The 15,905-nt window shown below is 50.3% G+C and overlaps 1 protein-coding gene across 1 annotated transcript; it reads left to right on the top strand.

Annotated features, from left to right (window-relative positions):
* Positions 1-4,112: 4,112 nt before the first annotated feature.
* On the top strand, positions 4,113-12,589 carry LOC103188382 (ammonium transporter Rh type C). The gene is made up of 10 exons (XM_042343008.1): positions 4,113-4,451; positions 6,476-6,668; positions 6,763-6,913; positions 7,823-7,964; positions 8,274-8,440; positions 8,724-8,861; positions 9,170-9,306; positions 9,846-9,958; positions 10,732-10,805; positions 11,233-12,589. The coding sequence occupies exons 1-10, from the start codon at positions 4,268-4,270 to the stop codon at positions 11,335-11,337; spliced, it is 1,404 nt and encodes a 467-aa protein (XP_042198942.1). The 5' UTR covers positions 4,113-4,267; the 3' UTR covers positions 11,338-12,589.
* The last annotated feature ends 3,316 nt before the right edge of the window (positions 12,590-15,905 follow it).

Below are 15,905 nucleotides of genomic sequence, written 5' to 3'. Positions count from 1 at the left end.
CTAACATAGGGTAAAAATTGTACAAATAAGGTTAGAGGGCACCAACAAAGGGGAGTAGCGATAAGTTAGAAGCTGAATCGAAAGGCTGGAGCAAAGAACATTTAAGGGAGGCAGTTATAACTTTATAGATAAGGAAGTGGAACAGAACAAACAACTCATTAATAGAGCTGTTTCAGAAAAAGGCCAAGGTTAGATGTGCAAAACAAGCCTGAGAAACAAGCTTGGGCCATGGGAATGAAACATGATCAGGAGGGGTTATTATGGGGATGGAGCATGATTAAGGGAGTAGATAAAGGTGGTCGCGCCTAGTATAGAAAACCTCCTTGAAGTACTTGAGATAGGAAGATATTAGACGGTGCTGAGAGATTAGGAGGAGTAAAACATAACTATTGAAAGGATTTATGCATCAGATTCAGCGCTAAAAATAGTGGATGACAGAAATAAAAGGCACAAAGTAGAAGAGTTATGCAGAAAGACTTGAGATGAGGAGTAGTGAGGTTCATAAAGAAGGAAGACTTTCTCCAATCAGAGTGTGGGGTTATCGCGGGTAACATACATTTCAGTTGTTATGCTGAATAAAACTGTATGCTGATGTGATAATATATCAACGTTAATGCAGTGACTGTTGCTGCTTGTGTGTGAATAAAGATCTTTTCTTTGAATCATTGTGTCAACTCGTATTGAGTAAACTGGTTTTCTGGCAAACCTTACACTAGCTACCAGTGGAATAAACTGGAACAGAAACAGCAGCTTTTTAACTTGGCGGGTTTGTGAGGTCAACCTTTCTGTTACGGTTAGTCAGTAACGGGATTCCAAAGATTCCCGTTACCCTTCCAGGAAAGTTGGTGCCTTCTGTCCTAAGTGCCTGTGCTTCCCGAGCGTGGTGCCGTGAAAGTGATTGTAGCGTAGTGATTAGAGCACTCGCCTCGCAAGCGAGAGTACCTGGGATCAATACCCGAGCAGGGCAAAATGTTGGGCACGTTTCCTTACTCCACACACATGCCTCTGTTTACCCAGAAGAAAGTAGGAACCCGGCTGTTAGTCAATTGGGAGATCGCTTTTCTGGGGGCAATAATTCCTTCAAAAAAATAGTTATTTGGTCACTGAACCCAATCGTAGGATACTGCTGTGGTCAATTGGCTGACACGTTTCGCCCACAAAATATACATTAAATTCACTTTACAGTATATTCTGTGAAGAGCTTTGAGACATCTCAAAGATGTGATAATGCATTGTGTCAAATGCAAGGATTATTATTATTAATGATGGCAGCCGGAGTGCGGGCTGTGTGTTGGTGTCTCTGTGCCGACTGTGTCCTGAAGCCACCTCAGCTGCTCCTCCCAGGTGGTAATCGGGATTCCGATCGCCCCAACAAGTAGCAATCTCTACAGTATCACATCCCTCAGGCAGCTGCGGACAGGGTTACACAAGGCAATCTGAGCCTCTTGCCTTTGTTTGATAACCGCTGCCAGTGTCGGTGATTAATGACTGTTTGTGCAGATTATCCAGCGGAAAGCAACACAGAGAGCAGTAGGTAGCCAGCGGCTATGGCTATGCTGCTGTTACAGGTTACACCAAGGCTGCTCTGTGCTGGGGCCGGGGATGCCCTGTGTTGGGTCCTGGCCCGGGACCGGATGTGGGGTTGGAATGACAGAATGGAGATCGAACCTGACATCAAGGTATAGATTCGGTAAGTCTTAGGTAAAGGCTGGGGAGGTTGAGGAGGTAAAAGCTGCAGGAGTTAAGGCATTGACGGGAGTCAAGTCGCATGACTCAGTCTTGTCAAGATTTAACTGCCTGACAACTAAGCAAACAGACATAGAGAGCTGTGGAGTCCTGTAGCTCAGTGGTTAGAGCATTCGCTTTGCAAGTGAGAGACCTGAGTTCAATTCCAGGCAGAGGTCGAAACCTTGGGCAAGTTTCCTTACTCCACACAGAGCCTAATAACAATCCCTCCAAAACCAAAAACAATAATAAATTGGTCATTTTCAATCTACGACACTTTGTGGGACATTGCTGTGCGCAATTGGCTGCCGCGTTCGCCCACAAATATACAGTTAATTCACTTTACAGTGTGTTCTGTGAAGCGCTTTGGGACGTCCTCCCGACGTGAAAAACGCTATATCAAATGCAAGGATTATTATTATTATTATTATTATAACAACAACAACAACAAGATTCCATTTATAAAGCGCCTTTCACGTCAGGAGGACGTCCCAAGGCGCTGCACAGTTGGGTCATGACCCGAGCAGGGAGGAAATGGTCAGGGTGAGGGGAGGGAAGGGAGGGAGCGAGGAGGGGGAAGAGAGTCGAGAGGGGAGCTGAAGGCTCGGTCAAAGAGAATAAGGTGACACTGATTGGGTTTCTGGACAATAAGAATGAGAAATGATATTAAAACAATAGCAAGTTATGTTTGCATAGCACCTTTCACTTTGGGAGGATACTAAATAAACATGAGTTGGTGGTGAGATGTGTAGATCAGAGTGAGTCACTGCCAATGCGTTGGGAATTTCACTCGGTTAGGTTAAGTTAAACCAGATTCCAGGATTTCAGCATTGGCTTAACTGTGCCAACACCCTCTTGTCAGCCTTCCCAACTATTCCCGCACAAGCTACAGATCATCCAGAACTCTGCAGCTCATGTCATCTCCCGCACTAGGCTCCGTGACCCCATCATACCCACCCTCGCCCGGCTCCACTGGCTCCCCATCCCTCGAGTTTAAAATCCTCGTCCTCAATTTCAAGACCTTCCATGGCCTTGCCTCCTCCTACCTTTCCGACCTGTTAACCCCCTTATCAACCTGTCTGCTCCTTCCACTCAGCAGGCTCTGGCTCCTGCCCATGTCCCCCGCCCAGCCCGCCTCATCATCAGCGGTCGGGCCTTCAGCCTCTCTGCCCCCACCATCTGGTACTCCATCCCACCTTCCCTTTGCCTTGCTTCCTCCCTTGCCTCCTTCAAGGCACGCCTCAAGACTCTCCCCTTCGACCATGCCTTTGGCCACCTTCCGACCCTCTCTGTCCTCTACCCTCCCTGACCCCAACATCCCGCCATGCCCCATCCCCCCCCCCCATTCCCCACTGCTCAGGTCCCAATCCCTGGCTGTTCAGCGACTTGGGATGTCCTCCAAACGTGAAAGGCACTTTACAAATGCAATTTTGTATCCCTCGGATATTAATTAACACACATACACATAACACACATGTAGTACACACACAGAGCACATGCACACACCAACACACACACAGACACACAGTGTATAGCATGGCCAGGACAAACACAGCACACACCCACAGAGCACAGATAAACAGAGTACATGTGCACACAGAATATACCCAGAGCACACAGCTTGATGAGGACTTGTCTGAGTGAAGAGAGGAATGTTGGTGATTTCACAAGCCACCCTCTGTGCTGGGTTGGTTGTGAACTAGTATTTGAGGGATGCTGGAATCTGGTTAAACTTGACCCTGTTCCCCCCCCCCCCCCCCCCCACTATTACCTGTGGGAAAATGGCTATGAGTACTTCAATTAAAAGGGTAAATACTTGTATACTTGAAGCGCTTTGGGACGTCTAGAAGACGTGAAAAGCGCTATATCAAATGCAAGGATTATTATTATTATTAAGTGTAACAACTGTTTATTTGTAAGAAAACACCACAGACACCATCACATTTGTGCACATCCCATTGCACTGCTCCCCCAGTTCTGCACTGGAGTCTCAGCCTGGACTGTAAGCTCACTGCTCGGAGACCCAGACACAGAGACAAAGACCCAGACACAGAGACCGAGACAAAGACTCAGTGACACAAAGATTGAGACACAAAGATAGAGACCCAGACACAGAGCAGTCAGACCCTGGGTGGGTCCCAAAGCCAGTGGGAAAAATCTGACGACATTCAAAGAAGAGTATGCGCGACAGAACAGTCACTCCACTCCACAAAAATACACTCCACAGGGCACCCTGTGAGCGGCAGTGTAAGAGGTTGTGTGAGGCTGTGAGAGGCGGTGTTTCACCTGTAAGGAAGGATTCGTATTAAAACCTTCACCAGATGTTTTTAACCCTTTGCTTCTAGCAGTGAGGGTGTGTATCTATTGGTTCCGCCTCTAACATGCGCTATATAACTAATGGAGCCGGCAGTGGGGCAGGGAGAGCGATACAGGAGCCGGGCAGTGAGAGGGGCAATAGTAATACCAGGCAGGAGCCGAGAAGGGTAGGCAGTGAGTGAGTGCGAGGCAGTACAGTGAGCGGGGTAGTGCCAGGCAGGGCAGGATGAAGCAGACCCAGATGCGCTGGAGGTTGCCCGCGGTGTGCGCGCTGTGGCAGTTGCTGATGATCATCCTGTTCGGAGTGTTTGTGCGCTATGATGAGGAGGCGGACGCGCACTGGCCACAGACACGGGTCTCACACAACATCAGCAGCGACATCGAGAACGACTTCTACTTCAGATACCCCAGTAAGTGACTGAGTATCCCCCAACCTCAACAAGCCTTCACCCTAACCGCCTCCCCCCACATACACACAGATACCCCAGTAAGTGACTGAGTACCCCTAACACAGTTTGCGGAGAGACACAGCAGTAATTACGCACCGCGATGTCTCACAGACAGCAGGGAAGTGACTGACGGAGTTCGTGGGGTGGGGTGTGTTGGCCAGGACACCGGGAGAAGCAGACAGGCGAGGGTTCATTGAGAGACAGGATCTCTCTTTACAATAAAGAAAAACACAGCTAATTGTGTGGACTTTTATTGTGTAAATTAAGTTTCCTTTGAAAAGTGAGGTTGGTTGTCTCCATGTCCTGGTAACCAGAGCTCCTTCCTCACACTGAATAGCAACTCCCCAGGGAGACGCACTCTCATCCAATCCAGGAATATTCACCCTTCAACAACAACAATATTTACATGAATTTATACAGCATATATAAAGCCCTCCTTTCTACCATTGGTGACTGCGCTTTCAGTCACTGTGCCTCAAAACTCTGGAACATTCTTCCACTATCCCTCTTCTTTGCCCCCTCCTTCCCCATCTTCAGATTGTGCTTAAAGATCTTCCTCTTCGACTGTGCCTACAGTCAGCTCCCCCTGTCTTGGCATCGTGCTTCGCCACTGTCATGTGATCTGGGAACTACTCTGTGTGAGGGGCGTTATATAAATGCAAGTTATTGTTGCCTTTCACTTCATTGTTAATGTTGTTTGCACTCAAGCTTTGTGCCAGTTTGGCGGGACAGAAAGATAAAGCTGTTAAAAAAGCATCCGGGATGCTAGACTTTATAAATAGAGGCAAAGAATACAAATGGTGTGTGCAATGGTAGATAGGAAGGTATGATGAACCTTTATAAAACAACGGTTAGGCCTCAGCTAGAGATTGTCTTCAGTTCTGGGTTCTACGCTTTAGGAAGGATATCAAGGCATTGTAGAGGGTGCAAAGGAGATTTCCAGGATGGTACCAGGAATGAGGGGCTTCAGTTACCAGGAGAGGCTAGAGAAGATAGGATTATTCTCCTTGGAGCAGAGAAGGTTAAGAGGAGACGTCATAGAAATTTTCAAAATTATGAGGGCATTTGATGGGGTGAACAAGGAGAAACTATTTCCACTGGCGGGTGGGTCAGTAACCCAAGGGCACCAATTCAAAATAGTTGTTAAAAGAAACAGAGGGGAGGTGAGGAGAAATGTTTTCAAACAGCAAGTATTTCATATTTGGAATGCATTGTCTGAAAGGTGGTGGAAGCCAATTTGATAACAACTTTTAAGAGAGAAGTAGTTCATTATTTGGGAAGGACAAGTTTGCAGTGTTATGGGGAGAGAGCGGGAGAGTGGGATTGATTTGGGAAGCTCTTTTCAAAGAGCCAGCACAGACACGGTGGGCCGACTGGCCTTCTTCTGTGCCGTATAACTCTATTATTCTATATCTTCATGAAGCCCAGTGTAGGAGAGAACATCTGGGAAGTCCAGTGAGCAGAGAATTGGCGTAGTCTAGCCTTGATGTGATGAAAGCATGGATGAGGGTCTCGGCGGCCAACGGGAGAGGTGGTGTTGGAGGCGTGGGCAATGTTGCAGAGGTGGGGAAACTTGAAAAGGGGACAGATGTGGGGCCTAAAGGGCAGCTGAGAGCTAAACAAGACACTAAGGTTCCACACTGGTTCTGGGAGGTGGAGTATGCATCTTCCCCGCCCCCCAGGAGCCTGGTGTGTGCAACAGTAGAGTAGCGAGTTTCTCACACATTTGCCAATGTGGCATTGCGATATTTCTGACGAGCTGAACTGGTTTCTTAATTGGATTCTGTGTGGCTTTCCAGGGAATGCCAATGTGTATTATCATAGAGATAAATAATCAGCCGCTCATCAGTACAGATACAGTGTAAGTATCCCTTACAAGCACAGGGGAGTAGGTTGCGATGGGGTGGTGGCGGCGGGGGGGGGGAGGGGGGGAGGGTGTTGGTGAGCTGACCATTCACTGACACCCTGCACCTTCTTGGTTCCAGGCTTCCAGGATGTCCATGTCATGATCTTTGTCGGCTTTGGATTCCTCATGACGTTCCTGAGAAAATACGGATTTGGAAGCGTCGGATTCAACTTCCTGATCGCGGCCTTTGGAATCCAGTGGGCACTGCTGATGCAGGGCTGGTTCCACTCGCTGGACCCGACCGACGGCAAGATCAAGATTGGCGTGGAGAGGTGCGACCAACTAGCCCGTAATCCATCCCCGCATCCCCTCGTAACCCTGTTCCCCCCTGTAACAGCCCCAGTAACGAGGTGTGTCTATTTACAGCCTGATTAATGCTGATTTCTGTGTGGCCTCAGCGCTGATCTCCTTCGGGGCAGTGCTCGGGAAGGTCAGCCCAGTGCAGCTGATGATCATGACACTGTTTGAGATGACACTGTACGCTGTCGACGAATACATCCTCCTGAATGTCCTCGGGGTGAGTGTCTGTGTCCAGTCCCTCCCCACCTGGGCAGTCACACACATTCATCCTGCCTTCATGACAACCACACTCACACACACACACCTCCCTGACAGCGACACATGCGCACAAACCGCGACCTGGCACATGCCAGAGTCTGGCTGCTCGGGTTGGGTCGGAGTCTGGGGTCAGGAGGTCTCCGAGGTGTATTCAGCGTTAGGAAAGTATTAAACAGGGAGTGACTGCTTGCACTGGGGAGTGAGTCAGTAACTGGAGGGACTGGGTGTAACACTGAAACATTAATACTACAGTCATACAAACAGAGGGCGTCACACACAGTCATTCAACAACAACAACAACAAGATTCCATTTATTGAGCGCCTTTCACGTCGGGAGGACGTCCCAAGGCGCTGATACATACAAAGATACACACAGACACACATACAGATAGTCATACACAGAAACAGACAGACACACACAGCCATACACCGACACAAACAGACACACAGACAAACACAGACACACACAGTCAATGGGACAAACACTAAAAACACCGGATTCAGACACGATCGCGGTGATGGGGGGAAGAGGGCTCTGGAGCAAGTCAGAGCAGCGCGGCTCTGCTGTCACTGTCGTACTCCGTGGTTCAGTGATATTTTTGTTTGCTGTCCCCCCCACCTCTCTCTCTGCCACACTCACTCTTTCTCTCTGCCACTCACTCTATTTCTCTGCCACTCTCTCTGCCACACTCACTCTATTTCTCTGCCACTCTCTCTCCGCCACACTCACACTCTCTCTCTCTCTGCCACACTCTCTCTCTCTCTCTGCCACACTCACTCTCTCTCTCTCTGCCACACTCACTCTATCTCTCTGCCACTCTCTTTGCCACACTCACTCTCTCTCTGCCACACTCACTCTCTCTCTCAGGCCCGCGATGCGGGTGGCTCTATGGTGATCCACGTGTTTGGGGCCTATTTCGGACTGGCTGTCACCAGGGTGCTGTACCGGCCCCGACTCGAACAGTCCAACAACACATCCAACTACCACTCTGACCTCTTCGCCATGATCGGTTAGTCTCCCAGCCCTCAGAGTGCGAAAGCTGTGGGGGGAGCACTGGGGGTGGGGGGAGCACTGGGGGTGGGGGGAGCACTGGGGGTGGGGATTGGGGGGGGCAGAGTGCTGTGGAGGAACACGGGGGAGGAGCGTTGGGGGGAACCTCTGGGTTGCGCTAAGGGTGTGGCGCTGTGGGGAGGAGTGCGGGGGAAGGGTAGTGCTGGGGGCAGAGCGCTGGGAGTGGGGCACTGGGGGGGACGCCTGGCGGGGGGGGGGGGGTAGAGAGCGCCCTGCGCTGTGGCTGATGGCATCTGTTCGGGTTTAGGAACGCTGTTCCTGTGGATGTTTTGGCCGAGCTTTAACTCCGCCATCTCCCACCACGGGGACGGGCAACACCGCGGGGCCATCAACACCTACTGTGCCCTCGCCGCCAGCGTCGTCACCTCCATTGGGCTCTCCAGCCTCTTGGAAAAGAAAGGCAAAATCAACATGGTGGGTATTCCACCTCCGCCTTGTTTCCCCCCCAACCCCACGTCCCGCGCCCACACGCCCCCCCCCACACGCCCCCCCCCACACACACACGCCCCCCCCACACGCCCCCCCCACATACACACACGCCCCCCCCCCCACGCCCCCCCCCCACACACACACGCCCCCCCCCCCCACACACACACGCCCCCCCCCCACACACACACCCCCCCCCCCCCCACACGCCCCCCCCCCCCCCACACGGCCCATGGCTACACGGTTGCGCCCTGACCCTGTTCCTGTGTAGGTGCACGTGCAGAACGCCACACTGGCGGGAGGGGTGGCGCTGGGAACGGCCGCGGAGATGATGCTGTCCACCTATGGAGCGCTGATCGTGGGCTTCATCGCCAGCACCGTCTCCACCCTCGGCTTCATCTTTCTCACGGTAAGCGGTGTGGGGGGGAAACTGACCACCGGGTCCAGAACTGGGCCGGTGGGCTGGGGCGCGGGTGCGGGTGGGGGGAGCGCTGTTTCCCCGCTCGGCCCCAGTCCGGCACAGTGTGCATTAACTCAGACAGTAAAGGCCGGTTCAGGCTGTGAGGGACAAGTCCAGGATAGAAACCAGGAAGTACTTCTTCCCCACAGCTGGAAGCTATGACCGGGGCGGAGAGAGGGGGGAGGAGGGCACTGGGGCTGAATCGTCCTCTTTACCCGCGCGTGTAGTGTGAATGTGACACTGTTCGCGTGTTTCAGCCGCTGTTGGAGCGATACCTGAAGGTACAGGACACGTGCGGTGTCCACAACCTGCACGGAATGCCCGGCATCATCGGCGGCATCGTGGGGGCCATCACTGCAGCCGCTGCCACCGAGGAGGTGTACAGCGCCGAGGGGTAAGTGCCGGGCTGGGGAGGGGGGTCCGACGGTTAAATAATGCCAACAATATTGCAATAATAAATTGGTTACTCGATCCACGACTGTGTGGGGACACTGCTGTGCGCAATTGGCCACAAATAGACAGTCGATTCGCTTTGCAGTATATTCTGTGAAGCGTTTTGAGACGTCGAGAAGGCGTGATAGGGCGGTACAGCAAATGCAAGGATTATTATTTTTGTTAATGTTGAACCACACCCATTCCGGTGCTCAGGGGCCAAGTGACTTCCTCGTGTATTGCCTCCACCCCATCAGCTCCGTGTCTCATGAAACGCTTTGAGGTATTCTGTGCTCTGTATGAGCGCAGCCTTGGGACGGCCTCTCAACACGGAATGTTCTTGTTGGCGGAACGCCATTTGTGTTGGATTGCCAGTTGTGTGTCCATATATGTGTTGTATACGTTGTGTTTGTTGTAATGTGCTATTTCAGGTTGGGGGGGGAGCGGTGTTGAGGGGGGTCAGATGCTCAATGACGCTCCCTGTTTGGCTTCTGTTTTCAGGCTAAGGGCATCGTTTAGCAATCGTGACCGGATGCCCAGTGTCCAGGGCGGCTTCCAGGGCGCAGCTCTGTGTGTCTCTCTTGCCATCGGGCTGGTGGGAGGAACCATCGTGGGTGAGAGCCTGACCTGTACATGTGGGAGTGGGAGGGGTGGGGGTGGTTGTTGGTCGGGCCCTATCAGGATGGATCAGTTTCAAAGGAGCCTGAGCCTGTGTGGTGGGAGGGTGGGGGTGGCATTTATCTACGGCTCCTACCCCCCCCCCCCCCCCCCACCCAAGAGGTGAAGCTTTATACAGATTTGGGGCTGAGAACCCACCAGCCCGAGCCACCTCCCACTTGTCAGTGAAGGGGAGAGTGAGGAGGGGGGCAGTGAGGTGGAACCAGCGAAGGAATAGGAAGGGAAGCAAACTGATGAGCAGCATTTGCCTAAGACACACAGTCACTACACGTGATGTTAATTGCCTGTGAAGAGTTGGACCAATGGAAGGTTATGATCCTGATGTGATTTAAACTTATTCTTCAAATAACATAAAAGGTTTAAAACTCTCCCACTTGGAAAGGGTTTGCTTGTTGCTTTTCTGCCTGAAAACCACAGACTTTCACCGCAATTAGCCACCGATGCTTGGAAAACTCTGGGCTCTGCCTGCCGCCTGGTGGTGGTTCTGTGGTATTACAGGACAATCAATATTATTGAGTGTCCCTCATTGCCCCCAAAACATTCCCTCCAGTAAAGTCGGTTTAATATTTCCAGAAGGTCCCTTCATTGTCGTGTGGCCTCGAGCCTTTCAGGCTTCCCTTCATAATTGCGCACGTTCACATCAACCTGAAACGGGGTAAGGACTTGCATAGAGATAAAGATTTCATGATTTTTATTGTTATTTGAACAGGTTTTATTCTGAAGCTGCCGCTGTGGGGAGACCCAGCCGATGAGAACTGCTTTGATGATGAGGTGTACTGGGAGGTGGGTGACCATTTGGTGCAGCAGGGGTCGCTGCAGTACATTTAATCCTCAGAGAGAAAATACCACAATTCCAAATCTGATTCCATGAGTTAATCGTAACTTCGAGTCTGCGATTTGTGATTCAGGGATTCAACCGGCGCCATCATGAGAGGGAGTGTCGAGCGAAATGGTTAATCGCGATACAATGAAAGCATTCACTAATTTCATGCAAATGCCAGCAGAAAGCCCTGTGTGAGAGGTGCTATATAAATGCAAGTTGTTTTTGTTGATGAAAGGGCAGGGCATTGACAGAGAGGCGGGGCCCTGGCAGAGAGGGTGGGGTCGCTGGCAGAGAGGGTGAGGCTCTGGAATCGGAAAGGCAGTGAGCTCTGCACTCTTATACAATAATAATAATAACCACTATATAACAGCAATCATTGTTCCACAGGTGCCAGAGGAGCCAGAACCATCACACAGTATCATCATCTCAGAGGTGCCAAAGAATTCCACTATTAATGGAACCCAAGCAATTGAACATCCCCCAACTCTGTGAGCGCAGCCAATCTTGAGACACATTGTGTTTGGAGGGAGGGGTTAGGGGCAATCCTGTTAGGGAGAACAGTTAGGGTCCTATCAGGGGAAGAGGTTAGGGGTGCAGTCCTGTTAGGGAGGGGTTAAGGGTGGGGCCTTGTTAGGGAAGGGGTTAGTGATGGGGTCATGTCAAGGTAGGGGTGGGGTCATGTCGGGGAAAGGGGTTAGGGGCAATGCCCTGTCAAGGGTGGGGTTAGGGGCCCTGTGGGGGATGGGTGGAGGGTTGAGCACATGGTTAGTGAAGCCTGATATAACAAGTTGTGCTGCAGACAGAAAGCTATAGCCACCTTCTTTCTCAGTAAAAGAAAAAGATAATCTGCGAGGAATTCCTGAACATCTGACATGGAGACACCCCCTCCCCCACCCTTCCCGGTTCCCAACCCACAGGTGAGACTGAACTGGCAGGTGACATGAAGGCAAGGTTTCAAAATGGAAATTTTCAGACCCCCTCATTTTCCACAATAACCATTTTCATGTACTTTTCAACCTGTTTTATTATCTATAAATGTTTGATTTGAAACCTGGAGCCTTCCCTGATTTTATTGTACTTTTCTTGCAGTGGGAGATGATACAAATGTGTTTAAGAGTTACAAGGCAATGTTAAGAGTCCACTTAATTGTCTCAGGTATAAAGGGAGATATGCGTAACCTTATACTTTACACAGCTCTCAGTTGGAGGAAGCGTGTAGTGAGTCCAGCACTGCTCTTGTAGCCATGAGGTTGTGTCCAGTCAGGACATGAATGGCCAAAATTCCCATATCGATAATACACGGTGACGGGTGCCCTTTGCTCTCCACATGATCAAGTGATGCTCTTTCATCTCTCATGCCCTCTCCCCCCGCGATGATGTGATGTTACTCTCCGGGAGGGAGGTTGCGAAGAGCGTTGGAGTGTGTATATTCGATGTGAGGGAGGTGCAGGAAATGCAATTTTGACCCAGCAGTTCGGCAGGGCAAGTGTGTTAGTGACAAAGTGTGTTTGGCAATTGTTAACATGAGTAGTGCAGACATATTTAAGTGGATTTAATAGGAAATTCAAGAGATTTGGGTAGGTGTACAAGTTGGCAATTATACAGTTTATATTTATGCAAATTGTAATGTAACTGGGCAAAAAGCAAACCCTGTTTCCAGGGGTCACACTGGGCATCACCCTATTTGCTTCTGTTTCACTATAATAAAAATGTACATCAATAAATTAGAGCGTTTTCAGCATAAACATGTGGTTTATTGTTGTTTACATGAAACTTTCACACATACTTGAACGATACCATTGAAGGTTTGACTCCCGTTAGGCTGAGTGTCTGATGGCCGCGATGCTGATCGCAGTGAGACCATTCTGTGATAATGAGTTACCATGTTTGTGGTGATTATAAAAGAGAGTTTCCCAGCGGCAACACAGAAGCAAAACAGCCACAACCTGGGCTCCTGCCCTGACCGAACTGCGGACGTGATTTAGGGCCAATTGGTGATGAAGCCTCCCTTCCAGATCCCACAGCATTGTATCCAGTGAGCAACCAAAGCCTCCAGTGGATCTAATAGTAATAATAATGATAATAATGAGCCCTGCATTTCATATAGCACCTGATCACGTCTCCGAGATGTATCAGCACTTCACAGGATATATTGTAATGTGCAGTGACTGTATTTTGTAGGCAGCAGCCTACAATGCGGCAGCCACTTTGAACACAGCAATGTTGCACAAACAGCCACGAAGTGAGTGACCAACTTAATTTGGGGGATTGTTGGCCAGGATATCAGGAGAGAGAAACTCCTTTCTCTTTTTGTTTTGGTCACCCCAATTCCAACCCCAGGCCCAACCTGAACCCCAGACCCAGACTCAATCCCAACTCTGAATGTAAATCCCCTTTCATCAGGTCAGTTGGTTTATTTGCTCTGTGCCCTGTTGTCTTTGCCCTGTTCCTGGTGAATATTCATTGGAAGTTGTTGAAGAGATCAGACGCTTGTTAGTGTTCAGCTGGAAGCCTCTGTGACTGGGGTCAGGGGGGGTCAGGGGGCCAAGGAGCTTGAGGGACCCAGTATAATGGAGCTCGACACTTGAGGACCATATAGAGCTGTTAGCACTAGTGTGATTGAAAGCCAAGGCTTCTGAAAGCCGTTTCCTTGTTGTAAACCATCCAATTATAATCCCGTGGGTGTATGTTCCCATTCACTCCCAATACCCCATGATTATGTGCTGAGTGCTGGTCACTAACTGACAGTGGTAATAAAACTGTCGCTCTGTTTCAAACAGTTTAGCTCACAAACCCTTTCACTCTTTTAGTCTGTTTCCCAAAACTCATGTCCCGACAAGCAACCATTTAAATTTTACCCCCAAAAGCTTGCTATATGGGGGTAGGGGTTAAGGGGACGGGGGAGGGAGGGGTCTAACAGGGAGATTAGAGGATGTGGAAAGGTCAGGGATCATTGTCACTTATCTCAAGATCTTGGTTTATCGTCTCATCTGAAGCAAGGTGCCTCGAATAACACTGCACAGGAGAGACGAGACAACCTGGACTCTGAGTCCAAAGCTGCCAATATGGTTGGGGGGTTGGTGGGGGTGGGAATCTTGAACTCACAAGCTGACCCCGAGGTGAGAGGTCTACATATTACAGTGGAACCCATCAGTAATAGGTCTGTCTCCATCCCGGAGAGAAAGTAACTCCAACACAACCCACTGTCAAACGCATTCAATAAACACCCCCCACCCCCAGCCCCAGGCTAGTGCATTGTTCATTAACATTTTTTAAATGCATTCAAATAAAAATGTGGTTACTCAATCCATGACTCTTTGTGCAAGTGGCTGTCGCGTTTCGCCCATGAAATACAGTACTGCACTTTACAGTATATTCTGTGAAGCTCCTCGAAGACGTGATAATGCGCTATATCAAATGCAAGGATTATTATTATTATTTGGCACACGCCCCACCAGAGACAGGAGAGTGACATGAGGTGGGGGTAGGGCCAGTGGGGTACAAGAGTTCTGTATTGAGCTGACTACATTGTGAATTCTCCTCCCAGTGACCCTGCTCTGAGGCCGGGTCAGCCTCAAGCATTGCCAGCCACACAGAGCAGCGTATGACAGAGAGAGAGAGACAGAGAGAGGAGTGAGCTCGTTGCCATTCCTGCTGTGTCGCCTACAGGCTGAGGGAAGTTGTTTAAAGCTGGAGAGAGTTGTTAGCGGAGATGTACAAGCGATTAGAGACAGTGATCTGATCTGATGCTTTGTTCCCAGCCAGAGACTGGAGCAGGGAGGAGCCCCTTTCATATCCATCGCCAGTCAGAAAGAGGTGATTCACACAGCCAGCCATTGCCATTGCCAGTGCGGGTGCCGTTGCCAGGCACTGACTGAGTCAGTGGGGATGTATGTGGTGCTGGGCTGCTGCCTGCGAACAGACCTCTCTCTCAACCTGTGATTGACAGTGATGTCCCAGCCTGCATTCCAGCTCCCTGTTGTCTGTTAGCGGGACACCAGCTCCCAGGAACCCCACCACCACCACCCCACCCAACACCCCCACACACACACCAACACACACACATCAACCACAGCCCCAGCCCTAGTCCCAACCCCAGCTCCTGCCCTGGGGGAATCCCAGCTCTGGCAGTGAAATCTGACTTTTGATAATGTGATAATTATCACAGGGAAAGCAATCTGCAACACAGTTTTCACTTTCAGTTTCTCAAAAAATCAAGACAGTAATTAACTTCCCTGGGTGAGAAAGCTGTGAGAGGAGCCATCCTTTGGGTGAGATGTTAAACCAAGGTCCTGTTTGCGTCTGTTCAGGTGGGGGTTCAAGATAATAATAATCATCCTTGCATTTGAAATAGCCCCTTATTACATCTTCAAATCATCTCAACATGCTTCACAGAATATACTGTAAACTGTAGTGACTGTGTATTTTGTGCGCAAAAGATCCATAAAACAGAAGGGAGTTTCTCCAGGTGTCTCTGCCAATGGTCTGGCTTCATTGGGGTAGAATTAACCTCAGTCCTGAAGTAAACACTGTCCAATGCCCAACAGCAACAATAACAAGAAGATTACATTTGTGTATTGCCTTTCACGTCGGGAGGATGTCCCAAGGCGCTGGACAGAATACAGCATTTCAGACCTGAGCTAGGGTTGGGGCCGAGGGGAGGGAAGGGGAAGCGGGGTGGCCGATGGCCTGGTTGAAGAGGAGAGTTTTGAGGCGGGAGTTGAAGGAGGCTAAGGAGGGGGTGAGTGAGTGGGGGATGGAATTCCAGAGTTTGGGGGCAGACTGGCTGAAGGCTCTCCCACCAATGGTGGGGCGGGTGGGTTCGGGAACGTGAAGCAAGCCAGAGCCGGCTGAGTGGAGGGAACGTGCAGGTTGGTACAGGGTTAGGAGATCGCAGAGGTAGGGTGGGACGAGGCCATGGAAGGCTTTGTATGTGAGAACCAGGATCTTGAACTGGATCCTCTGAAGGATAGGGAGCCAATGGAGTCAGGTAAAAGTGGGGGAGATGGGGTCACAGAGTTTGGTGTGGGAGAGGACATGGGCTGCAGAGTTCTGGATTAT

Source organism: Callorhinchus milii, unplaced genomic scaffold (assembly GCF_018977255.1).
Source record: "Callorhinchus milii isolate IMCB2004 unplaced genomic scaffold, IMCB_Cmil_1.0 Scaffold22, whole genome shotgun sequence".
Lineage (NCBI taxonomy): Eukaryota > Metazoa > Chordata > Chondrichthyes > Chimaeriformes > Callorhinchidae > Callorhinchus > Callorhinchus milii.
Note: the sequence above shows the minus strand (reverse complement) of the source record. Positions and strands in the feature narration are given on the sequence as shown.

Bases quoted from the DNA above. Each gene is read 5' to 3' on its own strand.
- LOC103188382 (XM_042343008.1), top strand. From the start codon at position 4,268: ATGAAGCAGACCCAGATGCGCTGGAGGTTGCCCGCGGTGTGCGCGCTG. The intron at 6,669-6,762 runs GTGCGACCAACT...GTCTATTTACAG, and splicing joins ATCAAGATTGGCGTGGAGAG to CCTGATTAATGCTGATTTCT. The intron at 8,862-9,169 runs GTAAGCGGTGTG...CGCGTGTTTCAG, and splicing joins TCGGCTTCATCTTTCTCACG to CCGCTGTTGGAGCGATACCT.